This window comes from Oncorhynchus masou, chromosome 9 (genome assembly GCF_036934945.1).
Source record: "Oncorhynchus masou masou isolate Uvic2021 chromosome 9, UVic_Omas_1.1, whole genome shotgun sequence".
NCBI lineage: Eukaryota > Metazoa > Chordata > Actinopteri > Salmoniformes > Salmonidae > Oncorhynchus > Oncorhynchus masou.
The window spans coordinates 53,001,764-53,026,846 of NC_088220.1; the positions used below are offsets into that span (position 1 = coordinate 53,001,764).

Here is a 25,083-nt window from a genome sequence, read left to right on the forward strand (position 1 = left end):
ACTCAGTCCCACTCCAGCCAGCCTCAGTCCCACTCCAGCCATCCTCAGTCCCACTCCACCCATCCTCAGTCCCACTCCACCATCCTCAGTCCCACTCCAGCCAGCCTCAGTCCCACTCCAGCCAGACTCAGTCCTACTCCACCCATCCTCAGTCCCACTCCACCCATCCTCAGTCCCACTTCACCCAGCCTCAGTCCCACTCCAGCCAGCCTCAGTCCCACTCCAGCCAGCCTCAGTCCCACTCCACCCAGCCTCAGTCCCACCCAGCCAGCCTCAGTCCCACTCCAGCCAGCCTCAGTCCCACTCCAGCCAGCCTCAGTCCCACTCCAGCCAGCCTCAGTCCCACCCAGCCAGACTCAGTCCCACTCCACCCATCCTCAGTCCCACTCCACCAGCCTCAGTCCCACTCTACCCAGCCTCAGTCCCACTCCACCCAGCCTCAGTCCCACTCCACCCAGCCTCAGTCCCACTCCACCCAGCCTCAGTCCCACTCCACCCAGACTCAGTCCCAATCCACCCAGCCTCAGTCCCACTCCATCCAGCCTCAGTCCCACTCCAGCCAGCCTCAGTCCCACTCCAGCCAGCCTCAGTCCCACTCCACCCAGCCTCAGTCCCACTCCACCCAGCCTCAGTCCCACTCCAGTCAGCCTCAGTCCCACTCCAGCCAGCCTCAATCCCACTCCACCCAGCCTCCGTCCCACTCCACCCAGCCTCAGTCCCACTCCACCCAGCCTCAGTCCCACTCCACCCAGCCTCAGTCCCACTCCACTCCACCCAGCCTCAGTCCCACTCCACCCATCCTCAGTCCCACTCCAGCCTGCCTCAGTCCCACTCCAGCCAGCCTCAGACTCACTCCACCCAGCCTCAGTCCCACTCCAGTTAGCCTCAGTCCCACTCCACCCAGCCTCAGTCCCACTCCAGCCAGCCTCAGTCCCACTCCACCCAGTCTCAGTCCCACTCCACTCCACCCAGCCTCAGTCCCACTCCACCCAGCCTCAGTCCCACTCCACCCAGCCTCAGTCCCACTCCACCCAGCCTCAGTCCCACTCCACCCAGCCTCAGTCCCACTCCACCCAGCCTCAGTCCTACTCCTCCCAGCCTCAGTCCCACTCCACTCCACCCAGCCTCAGTCCCACTCCACCCAGCCTCAGTCCCACTCCACCCAGCCTCAGTCCCACTCCACCCAGCCTCAGTCCCACTCCACCCAGCCTCAGTCCTACTCCACCCAGCCTCAGTCCCACTCCACCCAGCCTCAGTCCCACTCCAGCCAGCCTCAGTCCCACTCCACCCAGCCTCAGTCCCACTCCACCCAGCCTCAGTCCCACTCCACCCAGCCTCAGTCCTACTCCACCCAGCCTCAGTCCCACTCCACCCAGCCTCAGTCCCACTCCACCCAGCCTCAGTCCCACTCCACCCAGCCTCAGTCCCACTCCACTCCACCCAGCCTCAGTCCCACTCCACCCAGTCTCAGTCCCACTCCACCCAGCCTCAGTCCCACTCCACCCAGCCTCAGTCCCACTCCACCCAGCCTCAGTCCCACTCCAGCCAGCCTTAGTCCCACTCCACCCAGCCTCAGTCCCACTCCACCCAGCCTCAGTCTCACTCCACCCATCCTCAGTCCCACTCCAGCCAGCCTCAGTCCCACTCCACCCAGTCCCACTCCACCCAGCCTCAGTCCCACTCCAGCCAGCCTCAGTCCCACTCCACCCAGTCCCACTCCACCCAGCCTCAGTCCCACTCCACTCCACCCAGGCCCACTCCACCCAGCCTCAGTCCCACTCCACCCAGTCTCAGTCCCACTCCACCCAGCCTCAGTCCCACTCCAGCCAGCCTCAGTCCCACTCCACTCCACCCAGTCCCACTCCACTCCACCCAGCCTCAGTCCCACTCCACCCAGCCTCAGTCCCACTCCACCCAGCCTCAGTCCCACTCCAGCCAGCCTCAGTCCCACTCCACCCAGCCTCAGTCCCACTCCACCCAGCCTCAGTCCCACTCCACCCAGCCTCAGTCCCACTCCACCCAGCCTCAGTCCCACTTCACCCAGCCTCAGTCCCACTCCACCCAGCCTCAGTCCCACTCCACCCAGCCTCAGTCCCACTCCACCCATCCTCAGTCCCACTCCAGCCTGCCTCAGTCCCACTCCAGCCAGCCTCAGACTCACTCCACCCAGCCTCAGTCCCACTCCAGTTAGCCTCAGTCCCACTCCACCCAGCCTCAGTCCCACTCCAGCCAGCCTCAGTCCCACTCCACCCAGTCTCAGTCCCACTCCACTCCACCCAGCCTCAGTCCCACTCCACCCAGCCTCAGTCCCACTCCACCCAGCCTCAGTCCCACTCCACCCAGCCTCAGTCCCACTCCACCCAGCCTCAGTCCCACTCCACCCAGCCTCAGTCCTACTCCTCCCAGCCTCAGTCCCACTCCACTCCACCCAGCCTCAGTCCCACTCCACCCAGCCTCAGTCCCACTCCACCCAGCCTCAGTCCCACTCCACCCAGCCTCAGTCCCACTCCACCCAGCCTCAGTCCTACTCCACCCAGCCTCAGTCCCACTCCACCCAGCCTCAGTCCCACTCCAGCCAGCCTCAGTCCCACTCCACCCAGCCTCAGTCCCACTCCACCCAGCCTCAGTCCCACTCCACCCAGCCTCAGTCCTACTCCACCCAGCCTCAGTCCCACTCCACCCAGCCTCAGTCCCACTCCACCCAGCCTCAGTCCCACTCCACCCAGCCTCAGTCCCACTCCACTCCACCCAGCCTCAGTCCCACTCCACCCAGTCTCAGTCCCACTCCACCCAGCCTCAGTCCCACTCCACCCAGCCTCAGTCCCACTCCACCCAGCCTCAGTCCCACTCCAGCCAGCCTAAGTCCCACTCCACCCAGCCTCAGTCCCACTCCACCCAGCCTCAGTCTCACTCCACCCATCCTCAGTCCCACTCCAGCCAGCCTCAGTCCCACTCCACCCAGTCCCACTCCACCCAGCCTCAGTCCCACTCCACCCAGCCTCAGTCCCACTCCAGCCAGCCTCAGTCCCACTCCAGCCAGCCTCAGTCCCACTCCACTCCACCCAGGCCCACTCCACCCAGCCTCAGTCCCACTCCACCCAGTCTCAGTCCCACTCCACCCAGCCTCAGTCCCACTCCAGCCAGCCTCAGTCCCACTCCACTCCACCCAGTCCCACTCCACTCCACCCAGCCTCAGTCCCACTCCACCCAGCCTCAGTCCCACTCCACCCAGCCTCAGTCCCACTCCAGCCAGCCTCAGTCCCACTCCACCCAGCCTCAGTCTCACTCCACCCAGCCTCAGTCCCACTCCACCCAGCCTCAGTCCCACTCCACCCAGCCTCAGTCCCACTTCACCCAGCCTCAGTCCCACTCCACCCAGCCTCAGTCCCACTCCACCCAGCCTCAGTCCCACTTCACCCAGCCTCAGTCCCACTCCACCCAGCCTCAGTCCCACTCCACCCAGCCTCAGTCCCACTCCACCCAGCCTCAGTCCCACTTCACCCAGCCTCAGTCCCACTCCACTCCACCCAGTCCCAATCCACCCAGCTTCAGTCCCACTCCACCCAGCCTCAGTCCCACTCCAGCCAGTCTCAGTCCCACTCCAGCCAGCCTCAGTCCCACTCCAGCCAGCCTCAGTCCCACTCCACTCCACCCAGGCCCACTCCACCCAGCCTCAGTCCCACTCCACCCAGCCTCAGTCCCACTCCACCCATCCTCAGGCCCACTCCATCCAGCCTCAGTCCCACTCCACTCCACCCAGTCCCACTCCACTCCACCCAGCCTCAATCCCACTCCACCCAGCCTCAGTCCCACTCCACCCAGCCTCAGTCCCACTCCACCCAGCCTCAGTCCCACTCCACCCAGCCTCAGTCCCACTCCACCCAGCCTCAGTCCCACTTCTCCCAGCCTCAGTCCCACTCCACCAGCCTCAGTCCCACTCCACCCAGCCTCAGTCCCACTCCACCCAGCCTCAGTCCCACTTCACCCAGCCTCACTCCCACTCCACCCAGCCTCAGTCCCACTCCACCCAGCCTCAGTCCCACTCCACCCAGCCTCAGTCCCACTTCACCCAGCCTCACTCCCACTCCACCCAGCCTCAGTCCCACTTCACCCAGCCTCAGTCCCACTCCACCCAGCCTCAGTCCCACTTCACCCAGCCTCACTCCCACTCCACCCAGCCTCAGTCCCACTCCACCCAGCCTCAGTCCCACTCCACCCAGCCTCAGTCCCACTCCACCCAGCCTCAGTCCCACTTCACCCAGCCTCAGTCCCACTCCAGCCAGCCTCAGTCCCACTCCACCCAGCCTCAGTCCCACTTCACCCAGCCTCAGTCCCACTCCACCCAGCCTCAGTCCCACTACACCCAGCCTCAGTCCCACTCCACCCAGCCTCAGTCCCACTCCACCCAGCCTCAGTCCCACTTCACCCAGCCTCAGTCCCACTCCACCAGCCTCAGTCCCACTCCACCCAGCCTCAGTCCCACTCCACCCAGCCTCAGTCCCACTCCACCCAGCCTCAGTCCCACTCCACCCAGCCTCAGTCCCACTCCACCCAGCCTCAGTCCCACTCCACCCAGCCTCAGTCCCACTTCACCCAGCCTCAGTCCCACTCCACCCAGCCTCAGTCCCACTCCACCCAGCCTCAGTCCCACTCCACCAGCCTCAGTCCCACTCCACCCAGCCTCAGTCCCACTTCACCCAGCCTCACTCCCACTCCACCCAGCCTCAGTCCCACTCCACCCAGCCTCAGTCCCACTCCACCCAGCCTCAGTCCCACTCCACCCAGCCTCAGTCCCACTTCACCCAGCCTCAGTCCCACTCCACCCAGCCTCAGTCCCACTCCACCCAGCCTCAGTCCCACTCCACCCAGCCTCAGTCCCACTTCACCCAGCCTCACTCCCACTTCACCCAGCCTCAGTCCCACTCCACCCAGCCTCAGTCCCACTCCACCCAGCCTCACTCCCACTTCACCCAGCCTCAGTCCCACTCCACCCAGCCTCAGTCCCACTCCAGCCAGCCTCAGTCCCACTCCACTCCACCCAGTCCCACTCCACTCCACCCAGCCTCAGTCCCACTCCACCCAGCCTCAGTCCCACTCCACCCAGCCTCAGTCCCACTCCACCCAGCCTCAGTCCCACTCCACCCAGCCTCAGTCCCACTCCACCCAGCCTCAGTCCCACTTCACCCAGCCTCAGTCCCACTCCACCAGCCTCAGTCCCACTCCACCCAGCCTCAGTCCCACTTCACCCAGCCTCACTCCCACTCCACCCAGCCTCAGTCCCACTCCACCCAGCCTCAGTCCCACTCCACCCAGCCTCAGTCCCACTCCACCCAGCCTCAGTCCCACTTCACCCAGCCTCAGTCCCACTCCACCCAGCCTCAGTCCCACTCCACCCAGCCTCAGTCCCACTCCACCCAGCCTCAGTCCCACTCCACCAGCCTCAGTCCCACTCCACCCAGCCTCAGTCCCACTTCACCCAGCCTCACTCCCACTCCACCCAGCCTCAGTCCCACTCCACCCAGCCTCAGTCCCACTCCACCCAGCCTCAGTCCCACTCCACCCAGCCTCAGTCCCACTTCACCCAGCCTCAGTCCCACTCCACCCAGCCTCAGTCCCACTCCACCCAGCCTCACTCCCACTCCACCCAGCCTCACTCCCACTCCACCCAGCCTCAGTCCCACTCCACCCAGCCTCAGTCCCACTTCACCCAGACTCAGTCCCACTCCACCCAGCCTCAGTCCCACTCCACCCAGCCTCAGTCCCACTCCACCCAGCCTCAGTCCCACTCCACCCAGCCTCAGTCCCACTTCACCCAGCCTCAGTCCCACTCCACCCAGCCTCACTCCCACTCCACCCAGCCTCACTCCCACTCCACCCAGCCTCAGTCCCACTCCACCCAGCCTCACTCCCACTTCACCCAGCCTCAGTCCCACTCCACCCAGCCTCAGTCCCACTCCACCCAGCCTCAGTCCCACTCCACCCAGCCTCAGTCCCCTTGGCTCATTACCCAGGTTATTATACTTTCATCCAATCTGTTTTTTTTTGCTGGTTATGAAGCAATGCTGTCGGGAAATAAGCTGGAACATCAGTGTTATACACTGTAGAAATGTCTCTATAGTCTCTATAGCTTTCTTCCCAACACCCATGCGTTTCTCTGGAACTCTGTTTTAGGGAGGTGCGTTTGTGGTGAAACTGTTTGAGGAGTATGCCACGGGACCTGCTGTCATCACTGTGGTCTTCCTAGAAGTCATCGCCGTTTCCTGGTTCTACGGTAACCTGACAATGATGTTGCTGACAAGGTTTGATTTATTGGATGTGTGTTTGTGACTGGTTTGTAACCTGACTGCACTAGACATGTCTCATTTGGGACAATAAAACAATGGATGGATGGATAAGGCGATTCCATATTGAGACAATAAAGTGTGTGTGTGTGTGTGTATGTGTTTCATTCTGTGTCTTTGTGTCCATTTTCAGGCACGAGTCGTTTCTGTGCTGATGTCCATATGATGCTGGGCTTCTCTCCTGGATTGTTCTGGAGGGTGTGCTGGGTGGCCATCTGCCCAATATTCCTACTGGTGAGGCACACACACACACACACACACACACACACACACACACACACACACACACACACACACCGGCTGTACATACAGTTGAAGTAGGAAGTTTACATACACTTAGGTTGGAGTCATTAAAACTCATTTTTCAACCACACCACAAATTTCTTGTTCACAAACTATAGTTTTGGCAAGTTGGTTAGGACATCTACTTTGTGCATGACACAAGTCATTTTTACAACAATTGTTTACAGATTATTTCACTTATAATTCACTGTATCACAATTCCAGTGGGTCAGAAGTTTACATACACAAGTTGACTGTGCCTTGAAACAGCTTGGAAAATTCCAGAAAATGATGTCATGGCATTAGAAGCTTCAAATTGACATAATTTGAGTCAGTTGGAGGTGTACCTGTGGATGTATTTCAAGGCCTACCTTCAAACTCAGTGCCTCTTTGCTTGACATCATGGGAAAATCAAAAGAAATCAGCCAAGACCTCAGAAAAATAATTGCAGACCTCCACAAGTCTGGTTCATCCTTGGGAGCAATTTCTAAATACCTGACTGTACCACTGTACAAACAATAGTACGCAAGTATAAACACCATGGGACAACGGAGCCATCATGCCGCTCAGGAAGGAGACACATTCTGTCTCCTAGAGATTAATGTACTTTGGTGCGAAAAGTGCAAATCAATCCCAGAACAACAGCAATGTATCTTGTGAAGTTGCTGCAGGAGGGACTAGTGCACTTCACAAGATAGATGGCTTCATGAGGGAGAAAGATTATGTGGGTATAATGAAGCAACATCTCAAGACATCAGTCAGGAAGTTAAAGCTTGGTCGCAAATGTGTCTTCCAAATGAACAAAGTTGTGGCAAAAGGGCTTAAGGACAACAAAGTCAAGGTATTGGAGTGGCCATCAAAGCCCTGACCTCAATCCTATAGAACATTTGTGGGCAGAACTGAAAAAGTGTGTGCGAGCAAGGAGGCCTACAAACCTGACTCAGTTACACCAGCTTTCCAGAAGGGATGGGCCAAAATTCACCCAACTTATTGTGGGAATCTTGTGGAAGGCTACCCAAAACGTTTGACCCAAGTTAAACAATTTAAAGGCAATGCTACCAAATACTAATTGAGTGTATGGAAACTTCTGAGCCACAGGGAATGTGATGAAAGAAATAAAAGCTGAAATAAATAATTCTCTCTGCTATTATTCTGACATTTGTAAATGAGAACTTGTTCTCAACTTGCCTACCTGGTTAAATAAAGGTGAAATAAATAAATACATTTCACATTCTTAAAATAAAGTTTTTATCCTAACTGACTTAAGACAGGGACATTTTACTAGGATTAGATGTCAGGAATTGTGAAAAACTGAGTTTAAATCTATTAGGCTAAGGTGTATGTAAACTTCCCACTTCAACTGTACCTGTTCGAAAAACACCACTTCCTCCTACGTCGCATCTCTCCTCAGTTCATCATTGTCAGTTTCCTGGCGTTCCCCCCGGAGGTCAAGTTGTTTGACTACGTCTACCCACCTTGGACCACAGTTCTGGGCTACTGCATCGGAGTTTCCTCCTTCATCTGTGTACCAGCCTACATGGTGTACCACCTGCTCACTGCCAAAGGGACCTTTAAACAGGTAAGAGCCTCCAGAGGGCTTGGGGAGGGCCTCTCCCCCTCCAGTCCCCCTGCCATCACCAGGCTACTAACAGAGGACACAATCAAAAGGAGAGATGCAGAGAGTAGGAATACTACAAGCCACCACAGCTTCCAGACACACACGCAAGCATAGACAAGCGACAGACACCGCGAGGACCTGCACACTGTCACGTTGCCAAGCCAGAAAACAGACCCTTGTTTGAGAAGACAGACAGACTGACACCAAATTGCATGGTACACACAGCACCTTCCTCCCTCCCGTCCCTGCCTTTGATAAACCTGTCATCCAATAAGCCCAGTGTTTGCCCCAGTGCCTCACCGCACAATGGGACTGAAAGACAGTGTCAGCAGGGGGGGGGGTTCTAGTTGTACATCTGTGTTAGTGTGTGTGCGTTACGTGTGTGAGCGTTGTTTGCCTAACCTGCCACTGCGGCCTGTGATCGTAGACAGACGGATCAGAGCGAGGTCAGGATGTGTGTGACAGCGCACAGTCGGTGTGACGGCGCTCGACAGGAGCGATCTGTCGGGTTACGCCGCAGTTATACCAGGCACTACTTATTGCGCTCAGGCTACCAGAAATCAGTCACTTTCAACGGAACCAGACACGGGAAAGTCCCATTTTATGAGTGGCGCGAAGGGACAGTCTTGCTAGATAGCTTTGACACTGTGCTGGATAGGCTAACAGCCAACGTGCCAATTTGCATGTTGTTCGGAATATAGAACCACAACGAGAGATCTCTGTGATTCCACAGTAGTAGTATAGTAGTAGTAGACTGTAGTATAACCGGACTGTTACAAGGGGACTCCAACACGCAATTACAATGGATGACATGAAATAACCCCGGTGTTCCCTCCTACCCCTCTCTTTTCTCTTCTTCCCTTCCTTATCCCTCAGCGTCTCCTGAAGGGCATCACCCCTGTACCCAGTGGGCCTCACAGTGACATTATCATCACCCACGCCGTCTGACCCAGTGGTCTGACCAGGCCCGGTGGACTACACCCCCCTCTGCTGGACATAGAGCACAACTGCAGGATGGGGAGGGTTCGTCCCTTCCCCCGCTTCTCCTCCAAAACACCCACAGCAGACTTCAGCACTAAGGCACCCCGTCCATCCCACTGACCCCAGGGGTGAGGTGGAGTGCCGGGCCACACTGTCTGCAGCATCCCACCCCTCCTCCCGTCATCTCCCTCCTGGCTCATTCTGTTAGCTAACCGTTAGCGGCTAATGGCGTCACTGTTTTCATACTGGCCCACGCTGGTCAGAGCATTTCAACCACCCGACAGAGGGTTTTCGATGCCACAGCACAATGACATGTGTACTGTTACAATTGGAATCCATCCATTCAGTATGATTCATAAACATACACACGCACTCTTCCTTGTCTCTGTTCTGTCAGGTCCACTTTTATATCACAAACAAACGTCTCACGGCTTCATTTGACCTTCGATCCTTGTTTCATGAGTTCTGCTTTCAGATATTTAGCCGGACATTGATTGCAAAATCCAGGAATCTTTTTACATGTCTAAATGAAGCCAAATGTTCCATGGATATTTCTACAGGTATTTCCAGATGTGAGCTGTTGTCATGTTTTAGAATGACTTGGTGGGAGCTTGTCAGTGTTTCTGAACGGGAACGGGATGGCTGAACCTATGAAGGGCCTTGATGAGTGTCAGAGCGTCTCCACACGGTGAAGCGGTGTATGTTGGTGTAGTATGACGCACTGCAGTACTGATTATGCTCTGTAAGCATATCCAGGTTGTTGGGGGAACATAGAGACAAGTTCAGAAGAGAACACAGGGCTTTGTCCAGTCGTATGTGGGGGGATTCTTGAGTTGCAGTATGGAAGGCTCTGGTTTGTGTGTGTGTTGGCTTGTTGTGTGTGTGTGTGCGTGTGCGTGTGTGTGTGTGTGTTTCAGAAAAAATTGGAAGGAACGTGGGGAGAAGCTACCCTGTGCAGATTAGAAGGAGTCGTGGGTTATATCATTGCAATATACATATATATATTTATTTTAAATAATTATTATTGCTGTCAAATCTATGTATGCTTTCATGTAATTTACCAAAAACTGACATGCTGATTTAGTCTCTTAATATGTAAAACACCATTTACATGTGCATTACTTATAGTGGGAACCAAATATCGATCACAACAATTTTCATCTCCATCGCTCAGTCCTCAAGGTTGCGTCTGAAACAGGTATCTGTCTTTACTCTCTACCAAATCATCTGTTGTGTGTTGGACTGGGAGTAAAAATATGGCATGTACGTGTGTATTAGTCTTGGTATCGGTGTATGTCTCTTTGTTCTGTGAATACCTGTCTACTCTCTTGGATGCATTACTGTATGTTTGTGTGTGCCTCAGACCTGGGTTCAAATACTATAGGGAATCTTTCAAATACTTTGTGTTTTCTTTAGCCTGCCTAAGGCCAGATGGGTGGGGTTTGTTTTAGCCTGTCTAGGGCCAGATGGGTGGGGTTTGTTTTAGCCTGCCTTGGGCCAGATGGGCGGGGTTTGTTTTAGCCTGCCTCGTGCCAGATGGGTGGGGTTGTTTTAGCCTGCTTAGTGCCAGATGGGCGGGGTTTGTTTTAGCCTGTCTAGTGCCAAATGGGCGGGGTTTGCAGGTTTGCGACTGTTCTATTTGTTCCATTGAACCAGGCAGTCAAATCTGAAGTATTTGAAAGGATTTCAAATAGTATTTTAACTCAGGATTGGTGTATGTGTGAGCGTGCATACATGAGTGTGTGCGTGTGTACATTATGAATGGAAGTAGCAGTGTCGGACTTTGTGAGTGTGTGCATGCCAATGTGTGTAACCTGTGCTTCAACTTGTGTCTGTGAAGTGACCTTCTCTCGTCTTGTACTTCGCCAAAATATCCAATGAAGATGATGTTAACATCCCTCCGTTGTACCTCTCGAGCCTACATAATGTATGATCTATGTGCGTCTGTAAAAGATTGTATTGAGAAATAAACCTGTATAGAAGAAAGATATAAATATATATGAATTAATAGATAAATAAAGTTAAGATGTAAATGAGTAGCTTTGCCTCTTCCATTTTTTCCCCGAAATGCTTTTGTAACACTGTTTATTATGTTTCGTAACATTGTAACTCTTGAATTGAGTTCATTTCTGAGATTATTTGAGGAATGAGGTAGTTTAGTGCTGAGGGCACAGTTAGACCATTTTCCACTTTACGCATCCCACTGCTAGGGCCAGTAGCTTGGGCCAAGTGCTTGAAGAACCAGCAAGGCTTGATAAGTGATTGCTCACAGGTGTGGGTGATTGGCGGGTAATTAGTTATTGAGAGGTGGGTCAAAGATTTTCTATTATAATGACAAGATTGTCGAGTGACCGCTCTAACAATGGAAATGCATGTCCTCAAAGATGGAAGGCAGGCGGGAGGAGGCGAGATCAGGTGGGACCTTTCTGGCCAATAAGAGGGCAGATAAGCGTGTGAACAACCGGCACAACTTCGATATAAAGTCTTTTTTTTCCAAGTTGGCTAAATGCCACGTGCATCCACTTAAATCAGAGCATTCCTTACAACCTAATCACTATGAAACTTATATTCAATCAAATAAGCCTCACGTAGCAAATTAGCAATACCTTTTTTTTCATGAGCTGAAATAAAAGATCTGTTCCGTACAGAAATGTTCCGTACAGTACACACAAAAAACATTTCTCTCATATTTTGAGCACAAATTTGTTTACCACCTGACAGGTGTGGCATATCACGAAATTGATTAAATAGCATGATCATTACACATGTGCACCTTGTGCTTGGGACTATAAAAGGCCACTCTAAATTGTGCAGTTTTGACTCACAATGCCACAGATGTCTCAAGTTTTGAGAAAGCGTGCAACTGGCATACTGTTTGCAGGAATGTTCACAAGAGCTGTTGCCAGAGAATTGAATGTTAATTTCTCCACCATAAGCCGTCTCCAACGTTGTTTTAGAGAATTTGTCAGTACGTCCAACCGGCCTCACAACAGCAGACCACCTGAAACCACGTCAGCCCAGGACCTCCACATCCGGCTTCTTCACCCTCGGGATCGTCTGGGGGGTGCTCCCCAGTGGGTGCGGTGTCATGTGAAATTTATAGATTAAGGTCTAATACATTTATTTACATTGATATGAACTGTAACTCAGTCAAATCTTTGAAATTGTTGCATGTTGCGTTTATATTTTTGGTAGTATCTTTTCTAATGCTGCGTTCGTAGTGGGAAGGTGGTAATTACCCGTTGTGAAGTCGTAAATGCCAGTTGGATGCATTCTTGTGCTTTGAACTCATTGAGAAACCCTGACTGGCTAGTGGCCAACAAGCTGTGTTAACTAAAAGTGTAAGGCTGTAACTGTTAGTCCAAATAGTTGCAAAAGTTTTGCAACGAAAGCAAGAGGTTCTATTGGACAAATTCAGTTAGATCCCTCCTCGTTTCATTCCGTTTGCTTTCATTTTGCAAAAGAATCAGCGTAATGACTACGCCCCCAGCTATCACGCGTGTAAACAAATTATATTTTTTGGGGTTGCATTAAACTGCCTAAAATGCTGTCATCAAAGTAATTTCCTTAGTAGGTGTGACGTCAGAGATCAGCATGTGGGCGAAGTCAGAGCTCAGGGATGATAGAGTTTCCCACTAGTGATTACCAGTTCAAGCGGCATTCAAGTGGATTTTTCCCAGTTGTATGTGGTAAATACCCCCTTCCCACTTAGTTATTTACCCAGCAATTACGCACGATTTGACTTCTGTCTTTCTGAGATGAATTCTCAGGTAAAAACACCCAGGCCTTGTTGCTCACTCCTTGGTCCTGAGTAAGCTCTCCCCCTCGTTTGTTCACGGTTGTCTCCCCTCTATTCCAGGGCTCACACTACATGATTATAAGATTTGTTTGTATATGACCGAGTGTTTGTATAGGCCGCTTTGTCTTTTGAAGATAATGCTTGATTATTATCAGACCCTGTACTGTTGTCCTGAATGAGAGCAGTTCAAGACCACAGTAGAGAGAACGAGAGAAAAGCTACGGAATACAATTTAAAAGTGCAATCTGCAATACTTACTGTCTATTCAACAAAGTATATATCCATTGATTGACGAAGAATAATGAGGAATAAAGGATTGCGGCTTCACGCATCATCGGCAGCGAAGATCAATCATCCATTGCGGTCTACAGACCATACAGCACATACAACGGCATGTCTGTCCGTCACAAAGCATGATGTTCAAAGAGGAACCATTGAGGTTGCATAATCAAATTGTGGTGCTTCCTGACCTGGGGCTGGCAAGGTGTGATGGCTGCAGCCTGCAGGCCCGGGCGGGTTTCTCTGTCATCAAGGCTTAATCCTGCAGCCGTTAGCTTCAGTAAACACTCCGTGATGTTCACACACTTAGTCAACCACACAGAGATACACACAGTGTTGAGTTTCAAGCCGCATGAGCCCGTACTTAGTGAGTAAGCCCATGATCTGAGGTGCATGTCTCACACAAAGAGAAATGCATGTAGGCTACTTTGTGTGTGAGTTAAGAGGTCCGTCCTGGGTCAAAACACCTTGCAACGGAATACTAAATCAAGGGTTTTTTATTGGACAAGATCAGGTAGTCCCTTCCTGTTTCAATAGGTTTTGAATAATTTGGGTACCTAATGAATATGACCCTATGGTTAGTTTGGCTTTAGTTTACGATTGTGTCTCCTGATCCCTGTACCACAGAGGTACATGCTCTTAGGGACACTCACAGTCATGTCCTGTCTACTCCCCATTGCTATACACTTTTTTTCAGTTGATACAGACCAACCTGTTTGCAAAATGAGATGAAGGATAGGACACAGTAGCGTGTGCAAACAAACCTACACCCACGTACACACGTACATATACTTACTTTCTTACACACACACACACACACACACACACACACACACACACACACACACACACACACACACACACACACACACACACACACACACACACACACACACACACACACACACACACACACACACACACACACACAAACTCCTGGGCTCTTCTCTCTGTATATTTTGGTGTGGCAATTTCCTCTGGGCTCCAATCCCCTAAGTGATCGAAGCTTCCTATTTAGATGTCTGACGTTATAAAAATTGAATCTATATTAAACACCATACCACCTCCCTACCCCTCTACTCACTTTCCATCTCTGCATCTGTCCCTCTATCTATACCTTCCTCTCATAATCTTATTTCTCTCTCTTTCTTTATTTGGACTTTTTCATTGTGATGTTTTCTCCACTGTATCAGTGTCTTCTTTTAAAACCTTTTACTTTGGCCCATGAACAAGGCTGCCAGACACTCTCCTGCTGTTTTTATATATGGAAACAGGGCTCTGGGTTATACTGTCCATACAGCCAGTTGGGTTCGCTGTTCATCGCGCAGACAGGAATAAATATCTTCAGGAAGTAGAAGGGCGATTAACTGCTCATGGTGTGATTGTGATAACATACAGGAACTCAAGTCCTTTTGTTCACCCGACCTAGAATACCTCACAATCAAATGCCGACCATATTACCTCCCAAGAGAATTCTCTTCAGTTATAGTCACAGCCATGTATATTCCCCCTCAAGCCAATACCACGATGGCCCTCAGAGAACACTGGACTTTATGCAACCTGGAAACCACATATCCTCAGGCCGCATTTATTAAAGCAAATTTGAGGAAAACGCTACCGAAGTTCTATCAACACATTGACTGTAGTACTCACGCTGCTAAAACACTCGACCACTGCTACTCCAACTTCCGGTATGCCTACAAGGCCCTCCCCCGCCCTCCCTTTGGCAAATCTGATCACAACTCCATTTTGCACCTCCCTTCCTATAGGCAGAAACTCAAACAGGAAGTATCCGTGCTAAGGACTATTCAACGCTGGTCTGACCAAACGTAATCCACGCTTCAAGATTGTTTTGATCACATGGACTGGGACATGTTCTGGGTAGCCTCTGAGAATAACATTGATTGATACGATGACTGAGTTTATCAAGAAGTGTATAGGAGATGTTGTACCCACGGTGACTATTAAAACCTACCATAACCAGAAACCGTGGATAGATGGCAGCTTTCGCGCAAAACTGAAAGTGCAAACCACAGCATTTAACCATGGCAATGTTACTGGGAATATGGCCGAATAAGTACAGTGTAGTTATTCCCTCCGTAAGGCAATCAAACAGGCAAAACATCAGCATAGAGACAAAGCAGAGTCGCAATTACAACGGCTCAGACACGAGACGTATGTGGCAAGGCCTACAGACAATCACGGACTACTAAGGGAAAACCAGCCACGTCGCGGACACCCGACGTCTTGCTTCCGGACAAGCTAAATACCTTCTTCGCCCGCCTTGAGGATAACACAGTGCCACCCACGCGGCCCGCTACCAAGGACTGTGGGCTATCCTTCTCCATGGCCGACATGAGCAAGACATTTAAGCATGTTAACCCTCGCAAGGCTGCCGGCCCAGACGGCATCCCTAGCCACGTCCTCAGAGCATGTGGAGACCAGCTGACTGGAGTGTTTACGGACATATTCAATCTCTCCCTATCCCAGTCTGCTGTCCCCACTTGCTTCAAGATGTCCACCATTGTTCCCATACCCAAGAAATCAAAGGTAAATAGAAGCACTCACTTTTGTCATCATGAAGTGCTTTGAGAGACTAGTCAAGGATCATATCACCTCTACCTTACCTGACACCCTAGACCCACTTCAATTTGCTTACCGCCCCAATAGATCCGAAGACTATGCTATCGCACCGCACACTGCCCTATCCCATCTGGACAAGAGGAATGCCTAAGTAAGAATGCTGTTAATTGACTATAGCTCAGCATTCAACACCATAGTACCCTCCAAGTTCATCATTAAGCTCGGAGCCCATGGGTCTCAACCCCGACCTGTGCAACTGGGTGCTGGACTTCCTGTCGGGCCGCCTCCAGGTGGTGAAGGTAGGAGACAACAACTCCACTTCTCTGATCCTCAACACAGGGGCCCCACAAAGGTGTGTGCTCAGCTGGGACCGAGAGACAGAAAAACAGCTTCTATCTCAAGGCCATCAGACTGTTAAATAGCCATCAGTAGCACCTTAAAGGCGGCTGCCCTATATACATAGACTTGAAATCACTGGTCACTTTAATAATGTTTACATATTTTGCATTACTCGCCTCATATGTATGTACTGTATTATATTCTATTCTATTCTACTGTATTTAAGTTTATGCCGCTCCGACATTGCTCGTTCAAATATTTATATATTCTTAATTCCATTCCTTTACTTTGGATTTGTGTGTGTTGTGTGTGTTTTTGTGAAATTGTTAGATATTACTTGTTAGATATTACTGCACTGTTGGAGCTAGAAACACATCTACTAAACACGTGTATGTGACCAATACAATTTGATTTGATGTGATATGTTAATTTGACAGCCCCCTCTTGGCAATACTTGACACGATAGCCCTTCTTCTCACTAAAATACAAGATGTATAGGCTTGTTTGACATGAGTTCTCCTCACTCCCTTTCCAATGAGTGATATTTTTTTCATTTTGATCTATTTGATTGCTTTGTGAATCCTGGTATCTTTCTCTCTCTCTAGTTCTCTTTCTTTCTTTTTGGATTTTTCTCTCTCTCTCTCTCTCCCTCCCTCTCTCTTCTGTTTCCTGGTGCCTCTCCTCTGGTGCTGCTATACCCGGCCCTGGCTCTTCTAGATCCTCCCTGATATGTCGGAGCTGTGAAGGCAGGAAATGAAACCTTTTTTCTCCCACCACCGTTCCCTTTATCAGGCCACGGCTTGGTTCTCAGACCCACCGCTTGCCTAATGAACTCATTTTAGCACACTGAGAATGCAATCTTATCTCCACACACGTACCCCTCTCCTCTCCTCTTCTGCTGCTGCCTCCTCAATCCTCCATCCACAGTTCATATTATTGTTTCCAGAATGCCAAGAACTTCCCCTTATCTGCTTTTTCATTAAAGGTGTGAGGGAGTGAGGGAGCGAGAGAAAGAGAGAGATAGAGAGAGAGTGAGAGCAGGCGTGAGAGATGCCTTATGTGGGATTGGGCTTTATGACTTGAGGCAGTCTATGGCTCTAAAACAGTAGCTTGATTAAAGCCAATCATTTCTCAATACTTTGGAGAGAGATTTGCATTCATATCTACGATTAACTACCTTTTCGTTCATTAATTATAGCAGGACCTGTTATAGCCGGACCTGTTTCCTGCACATATAACCTGGGGGTTGTAAGTACATCAACTAAATGATAACAGCAAAGCAAACAGAACATTGCAAGCATCTCATGATCAAAGTGTTCAGTCCCAAAATGTTCTCAAAGTGTAAATGTCAAATCATACATTCTTAAAAGTATGTGTATTTTTGCTATTGTAGGTTTCATGAAACATTGGCAATCTGCAATAACCTCTGATCAAAACTCTCCCTTTTGATTGGGAGAACATCACAAGGGAGCTTGTTCAAGTACTGGCACTGTTGTAAAGTAACTGTGCCAATACAATGCTGCTTGTTTGCTAGAGGTCTCAGCTCTTAAGTTTCTCAAGCAAAGAAAGGGAGAGGGAGGGATAGAGTAAGTTGATCACCTACATGTACAGTATGTGTTGAGAATGCTATAGGCTTTTTTTTTACCCTTACTAGCAGGAGGCTAGTCTGAGAAAGTCCATCTAGGACATGGACTGTTCTCCGTGCTCCCGTCTGGGAGGCCCTACAGAGCGTGGTGTGGACGGCCCAGCACATCACCGGGGCGAGCTCCCAGCCATCCAGGAAGTACATGCCAGGCGCTGTCTGAGAAAGTCCATCTCGGACATGGACTGTTCTCCATGCTCCCGCCCGGGAGGCGGTAACGGTGCATCAAGGCTCAGACAAACAAACTCCAAAACAGCTTCTAATTATGGTTAAGTGCCTTGCTCAAGGGCACATGAACAGATTTTTACACCAAGTCAGCTCGGGGATTCAAACCAACAACCTTTCAGTTACTGGCCCAACTCATTAACCGTTAGGCTTCCTGCTGATTATTTATTGCCGTTAGTATTTACAGCGCCTTCAGAAAGTATTCCTACTCCTTGACGTATTACACATTTTGTGGTGTTATAGTCTGAATTCAAAATGGATTAAAAAGAACATTATAAAAATTCACCCATCTACACACAAAACCTCATAATGACAAAGTGAAAACCTGTTTTTAGAAATTGTTGCACATTTATTGAAAATGAAATACAGAAATATCTCATTTACTTAAGTATTCACACCCCTGAGTCCATACTGTGTAGAAGCACTTTTGGCAGCGATTCCAGCTGTGAGTCTTTCTGGGTAAGTCTCTAGGTGCTGACCTGTTGCACCCGAGGTGCTGACCTGTTGCACCCTTGACAACTACTGTGATTATTATTATTTGACAGGCAGTGGCAGTATACCCTAGTGGTTAGAGCATTGGACTAGTAACCGAAAGGTTGCAAGTTCAAATCCCCAAGCTGACAAGGTACAAAATCTGTTGTTCTGCCCCTGAACAGGCAGTTAACCCACTGTTCCTAGGCTGTCATTGATAATAAGAATTTGTTCTTAACTGATTTGCCTAGTAAAATAAAGATAAAATAAAAAATGTATGAACATTTGAACATCTTGGCCATGTTCTGTCATAATCTCCACCTGCCACAGCCAGAAGAGGACTGGCCGTTCCTCTCCAGGTTTCTTCCTAGGTTTTGGCCTTTCTAGGGAGTTTTTCCTAGCCACCGTGCTTCTACACCTGCGTTGCTTGCTGTTTGGGGTTTTAGGCCGGGTTTCTGTACAGCACTCTGAGATATCAGCTGATGTAAGAAGGGCTATAACAATACATTTGATTTGATGCCTCTCACCCAGCAGTGTGTGTTGCCTGCTCCACTCAGTGCTCGCTCTGTGCAGCTGAATACAGGCAGCCCCAGCAGCAGACAGGTCCATGCGCTCGTGAGGCTGCAGCCCCCCCTGGTGGCCCGGTGAGAGGGTTTCTAACTCCATGCCCAGCACTCCCAGGGCCCATCCAGCTGTGTCCCTCACAGGGAGCACCAGTCTGTACACCCCAAACAACACATAGTGCCCAATGTCACAGCACTGGAACAGGTAGATCTACATTAGCCTGGTCCCAGATCTGTATGTGCTGTTTTGCCAACTCCTATGATCATTGTCATGTTTTGTATACGCAGCAGAAACATATCTAGTATCAGGCTAGAACTTCATGTGGACACTGGATGAGGACAATCACAGTAGTTCCATAGACTGTCATAGGCTGGTAGATCAATGTGTCATGACAGTGGTTTGACATTGCATTGCAGTACTAGCAAAGCCATTCATTACAGACCAAAACAGTGATTTACCTGGAGAAGTGATCTGAGTGGCATAAGGAAGGAGGAGAGGAGAGCCAATGGGAGCGACTAGAACCACCCTCCATCACCATCATCTTCCTCAGAGAGTAGTCACTGCCCTGTAAATGGCGCTCATTAGCCTACTTAAAGTTGGTTTGATATCCTATTTGGTAACTTCTGTGTACCTGAACTTGTGGTTAAGCTAATGTTGGGGTGATATGTCTGTTTAAATGGTTCATTTAGTGTATGAATGCTGTGTATACAAAGTAGCCTGTATTGGATTGGTGTTACCGTATTCTGTCCATCTGAAGGCTCCATCAGATAGGAGGTACTGTGAATGGCAGAGACTCTGCTGTGTAGCCAGAGTGAGGCGCTCTCCACAATGTTCAGTATGCTGCAGCGAATCCCTACATACTGGAGAGCTCTGCTGAATTCACTGCCTACCCCCTGGGCAAAAATAGGATATCGTTACTGATTCAAAGCCAATGAGCTATTGAATGGTGTTTTTAGGATATTTTTTCTTCCTCATTGAATACTCCTTGAGCTTTATGGAAATACCGACCGGAATTTTATACTGCATAATCCCAGATCTCTTTGTGCTGTCTTGCTAACTCCTGCGGTCATTGTCAGCCAAATGTTGGTAAGCTGGCAAGACAGCACAAACAGATCTGGGAGCAGCCATTCCTCTCGCCTGGTTGAAGTCTATCTCATGGCGTGAGAACAGGTGAGTGTCGTTTGAATCTCAGAGTGTGTCGAGACCCAGCGCTCCAATAGCTCGTCCCTGCTCTCGGGGGTCCAATATGGGAATGGCGATAAACGAGCCATAACACTGTGAAGAGGTTCGAGACTTGTTGAAAATGTAGACCCCTCCGTGAGCGCCCACTCTGGGCACGTGTACTGGACTACAGCTCTCTATGGCTGAGAAACTACAGCCGGGAGCAACAGTAAAAGAGATAGTCAGAGATTACATTTACATTTACATTTAAGTCATTTAGCAGACGCTCTTATCCAGAGCGACTTACAAATTGGTGAATTCACCTTCTGACATCAGTGGAACAGCCACTTTACAATAGTGCATCTAAATCATTTAAGGGGGGGTGAGAAGGATTGCTTTATCCTATCCTAGGTATTCCTTGAAGAGGTGGGGTTTCAGGTGTCTCCGGAAGGTGGTGAGACTCCGCTGTCCTGGCGTCGTGAGGGAGTTTGTTCCACCATTGGGGGGCCAGAGAGAACAGTTTTGACTGGGCTGAGCGGGAACTGTACTTCCTCAGTGGTAGGGAGGCGAGCAGGCCAGAGGTGGATGAACGCAGTGCCCTTGTTTGGGTGTAGGGCCTGATCAGAGCCTGGAGGTACTGCGGTGCCGTTCCCCTCACAGCTCCGTAGGCAAGCACCATGGTCTTGTAGCGGATGCGAGCTTCAACTGGAAGCCAGTGGAGAGAGCGGAGGAGCGGGGTGACGTGAGAGAACTTGGGAAGGTTGAACACCAGACGGGCTGCGGCGTTCTGGATGAGTTGAGGGGTTTAATGGCACAGGCAGGGAGCCCAGCCAACAGCGAGTTGCAGTAATCCAGACGGGAGATGAAAGTGCCTGGATTAGGACCTTTGCCGCTTCCTGTGTAGTCGGATGTTGTAGAGCATGAACCTCCTTGATGTTAGTTGAGAACGACAGGGTGTTGTCCAGAGATCCTATAATGAGAGAGAGAGAGAGAGATGATTAGCTAAAATAACGGGTAACGGGGTTCTGAAAGAATTTCCTGTGCTCCCAAAAACCATAAGAAACTGTAACATTTCAGATCCGCCTATGGTTGAAACTGAAATGGCATTAGTGAGTGAGTGAGGGAGGGCATAGAGGGGCTACAGGGTTAGATGGGATGGTTTAAAGGCTAAAATTACTGAAACCAACGAATAACACAGACGCAAGCTGCAGCTGACATGTTGCTATGGGTAAGATGGTTACACTAAAGGCTAGATTGACTGATTGATTGATTGATTGATTGATTGATTGGATGAAGTGTCGTTGACAAGGGCAGCACTATCTCCAGACACTGTCCTGACAGGGGCCTGGGGTGGCTGGGGCATCATGTTGAGAACCAGCCAGGCATCTTCACGCTGCCTAGAGCTCTCTTCCTCTTCCTCTTCCTCCAGCAGGGCTACAGAGACACTCATCAGCTTCCCCTCCACATTCACCTCTGCATCCTGCCACACACAGACAAGCGCGGCTTCAAATCACATTTCTTTTATGAAGCCATTTTTATATCAACAGTTGTCACAAAATGCTTTACAGTAACAAAGGGATTTACTGTGATCAGCTGGACAAACTGCACACACTGTCTTCAACAAATCCACACTCACCATAAGAGTCTAAGAAGAAATGAAGCCATGTAGAGGCAAAACGTGTTCAGCGGCATGCTCATGACCAAGAGGATAAACAAGACTCTATACAGAACCACAACTTATTTTAAAGAAGTATGCACATTATACAATATCATTCTATAGTATCTATCTCAGACTGTTGACTATTGTTTTATGCATCTGTATGCTACGGACCAGCCATTAGGTTGAAGTGAATCTACAGTCATGTTGAATAAGTCTGGAATATAAGGTGTTGTTCCACTATTCTACACGTGTCAGACTCACTCTGAGCACGGCGCTAAACACAGACCCATAAACAGGCTCCATCTGGGCTGAACCTCTTTGGGCTGCTCTCCCAATCCCCCGCAGCCAGGCCTGCCTGGTAGCCCCTCTACCCCGTCCTTGCCCCCTCGCAGCTCCACCAGGAAAGCCCTCAGTAAAGGCCTGGAATTGTCCCAGAGAGAGGACAGAACAGCTGGAGAGAGGTGGCTCACCATGCTGCCAGGTATGAACAGAGCAGGTGGGGCATAAGAGAGAGTGTGTGGTTAAGGTTGTATGTAATGGACAGAGGTGGCGGACTTCATCATCACCCATAGCACAGCAGCTACTTCAGGAGAGACTAGGTTTGGGGAAAGCTGGGCGAAATTACATCATTACAACTAGATCACTGGCAGTTCTCCAGTCATTTCAGGCAGTTTTTCTTGCTAGGGTCTACTACGTTGGTTAACCTCCAACGCCAAGTCCCCGTGACCTCTGACCTCTCTGCGAGGCCCCTTCCTCTGCTCCATCCTTGTACAGACTTAGCACTCTCTCCATCTCCTTTTTGTCCACAGCTCCTGTAAACTCGCTGTCCCAGGAGAAGAAAAGAGACAACATCTCCTTTGTCCTCCTGTCCTCTTTCTGCTGGTTATACTAAAGACAACAAAGTAGACTCCATTATTTTAATTCCACACAGCCCATAAGGCCTGGGTACACAGTTGGGCACAGTTTGTGTATTTCACCACTGCTTGCTAAGTTGGAGTCCACAGGATAGAAATAGAAGGCTGGTAAAAGTCCCTCAGACCACGGCTATTGTACAGTATAGCACAGTACACTAGTCATTACATTTCTATGGGCCACAGGCAATTCCTTCACCGTCTCCTCTCGTCTCCTCTCGTCCCTCTTATCACCTGCTGCAGCCGGCAGAGTGTCTCACTCTCTTTGTCTCTGTAGCCAGCTTTGATCAAATCAAATCAAATGTATTTATATAGCCCGTCGTACATCAGCTGATATCTCAAAGTGCTGTACAGAAACTCAGCCTAAAGCCCCAAACAGCAAGCAATGCAGGTGTAGAAGCACCTTTGATGTGTCCAGCCAGGCTGTCCACCATAGCGCCACTGGATGCTCTGCCCAGGAAGCTGAGCACAAGCTGCAGGAACTGCCCTTGGCTCACCGCTTCACTTTCACAGGCACACATTGTCCAGCATGGCCCAGGATCCTCTGCTTCTCTGGGGACTAGATGGTGAACAAACAAACGACGGCAAGGATCATGATTTCAGAGATTTTTACTCCTCGAACTGAATCAAAAGTCTCCATTGAACTCTTATGCTCTGTGTCTTGCCAAGCGTTCATCTCAAAGAGAAGAGAAGCCCGCACAGTGGTCTCGCATCACTTTTTTTTATTCAAGCTCACGTGTCAGCCTCTTGCTCTGACTAAAGTGATACGAGCAAGAGCAGTGGCAGGGTTTCTCTTTCCTCAAAGTTATCACATTATGTGCTAGTTCCTTTTAAAATGTCTATATATGAACCTCAACCAATGAATTGAACACAATCACCTTCGGGTAGGGGACCAGACTCCATGACAACACATAGCCCCTCTATGTCCAGCGCTGGGGTGTCCGACCCTGACCCCTTCATGACCTCTTCTATGTCCCCTCGTTCCTCTGGAGTTTCTGGGCTGTGTACGGCAATTTGGTGCCCCACACAAAGCTCTCTGTGTGAGGTAATCCTGTTCCCCTCTCCCCTCCTTTCTTCTCCACCCTTTATCTCAAGGCATGGAGGCTGCATGTCCCCCTGTCCAGCTTCACATGGCATACAGGCCTTCTTTGTCTCCATGGCTACAGGGCTTCAAAGGAGACCAAAGGTAATATGGCCATCTTCTTGTAAACAGCCCTTGTGGTTGTTGTTGTTGTTGTTGACTACTGATTCGCCAATGAGTCCTGGCTTGTTTTAATTTAATCATTCAAGCTGAATAATGGTAACAATGACATGTCTGTGTTCTCTCTGTCAGTTAACATACGCCTTCACATTTGAAGGCAGTAAGTCAGTAATACTAGAACTTCTCCACTAGATGGACTAGAGATACACGGACATATTGGGATGATGTCATTCCGTTGTGATATATCATGTGAGTTTTGTAGACATTCAGAACCATTAACTCGTGATTGTTATTCTTCAGGCCTTATGTGAACATAATGGTGTGTGTGTGTGTGTGTGTGTGTGTGTGTGTGTGTGTGTGTGTGTGTGTGTGTGTGTGTGTGTGTGTGTGTGTGCATGCGTGCGTGCGTGCGTGTTTACTCACAGTGGTTAGGATCATGATGGACTCCTGTGTGCTCTCATTCTGATCATGATAGAAACTCAGCAGAAGGACGAATACTTTCAACAGATCTCAAAGCACTTGGATTTTATTATGTTAAATGACATCCTCCGTCAATCCTGATGTGATTCTCTGCAATCATTTCCCCACAAGCTACAATCCATTATGCAGTAGAAAGATATGACGAGCTAATGGGAAATTCTGTTCTATAAACAAAGTGAATCAATGGTATTTACTGCAGTGTGTTAATGGAGGTGGTTAGGCATGGTTCAGTCAGTCACTATAGCACAGTCACAGTGGGAAGAGGCCTGAGAGAGTGTCTCTGTCCAGTGCCTCAAATTCTCAGCACAGCCGTGTTCCCAGCTACACAGGGAGAGATGTTCCAGAAACAGCTGGAGCTGGTCCTCAGAGAGCCCCGAGACATATTGACACACATACTGGGACACAGACAGACATACTGACAAACAGATAGACAGACAGACAGACAGATTAAAATAACAGAAGAGAAATACTGAGCACTGATCACCTATACAAATCACGAACTAGGGGGAAGATTTAAAAACAAATAAAAAATTCACATGGACAAAT

At 50.0% G+C, this 25,083-nt stretch overlaps 1 protein-coding gene across 1 annotated transcript in view; it reads left to right on the plus strand.

The window, feature by feature from the left end:
* Window positions 1–11,261, plus strand: part of LOC135546194 (sodium-dependent serotonin transporter-like) — a 24,043-nt gene extending 12,782 nt beyond the window's left edge. Inside the window, exons 10-13 of the mRNA XM_064974420.1 lie at window positions 6,172–6,271; window positions 6,475–6,575; window positions 8,035–8,202; window positions 9,118–11,261. Of these exons, the coding sequence (XP_064830492.1) occupies window positions 6,172–6,271; window positions 6,475–6,575; window positions 8,035–8,202; window positions 9,118–9,189 (441 nt within the window). The 3' untranslated portion in view covers window positions 9,190–11,261. The remainder of the gene's footprint in view (window positions 1–6,171; window positions 6,272–6,474; window positions 6,576–8,034; window positions 8,203–9,117) is intronic.
* The last annotated feature ends 13,822 nt before the right edge of the window (window positions 11,262–25,083 follow it).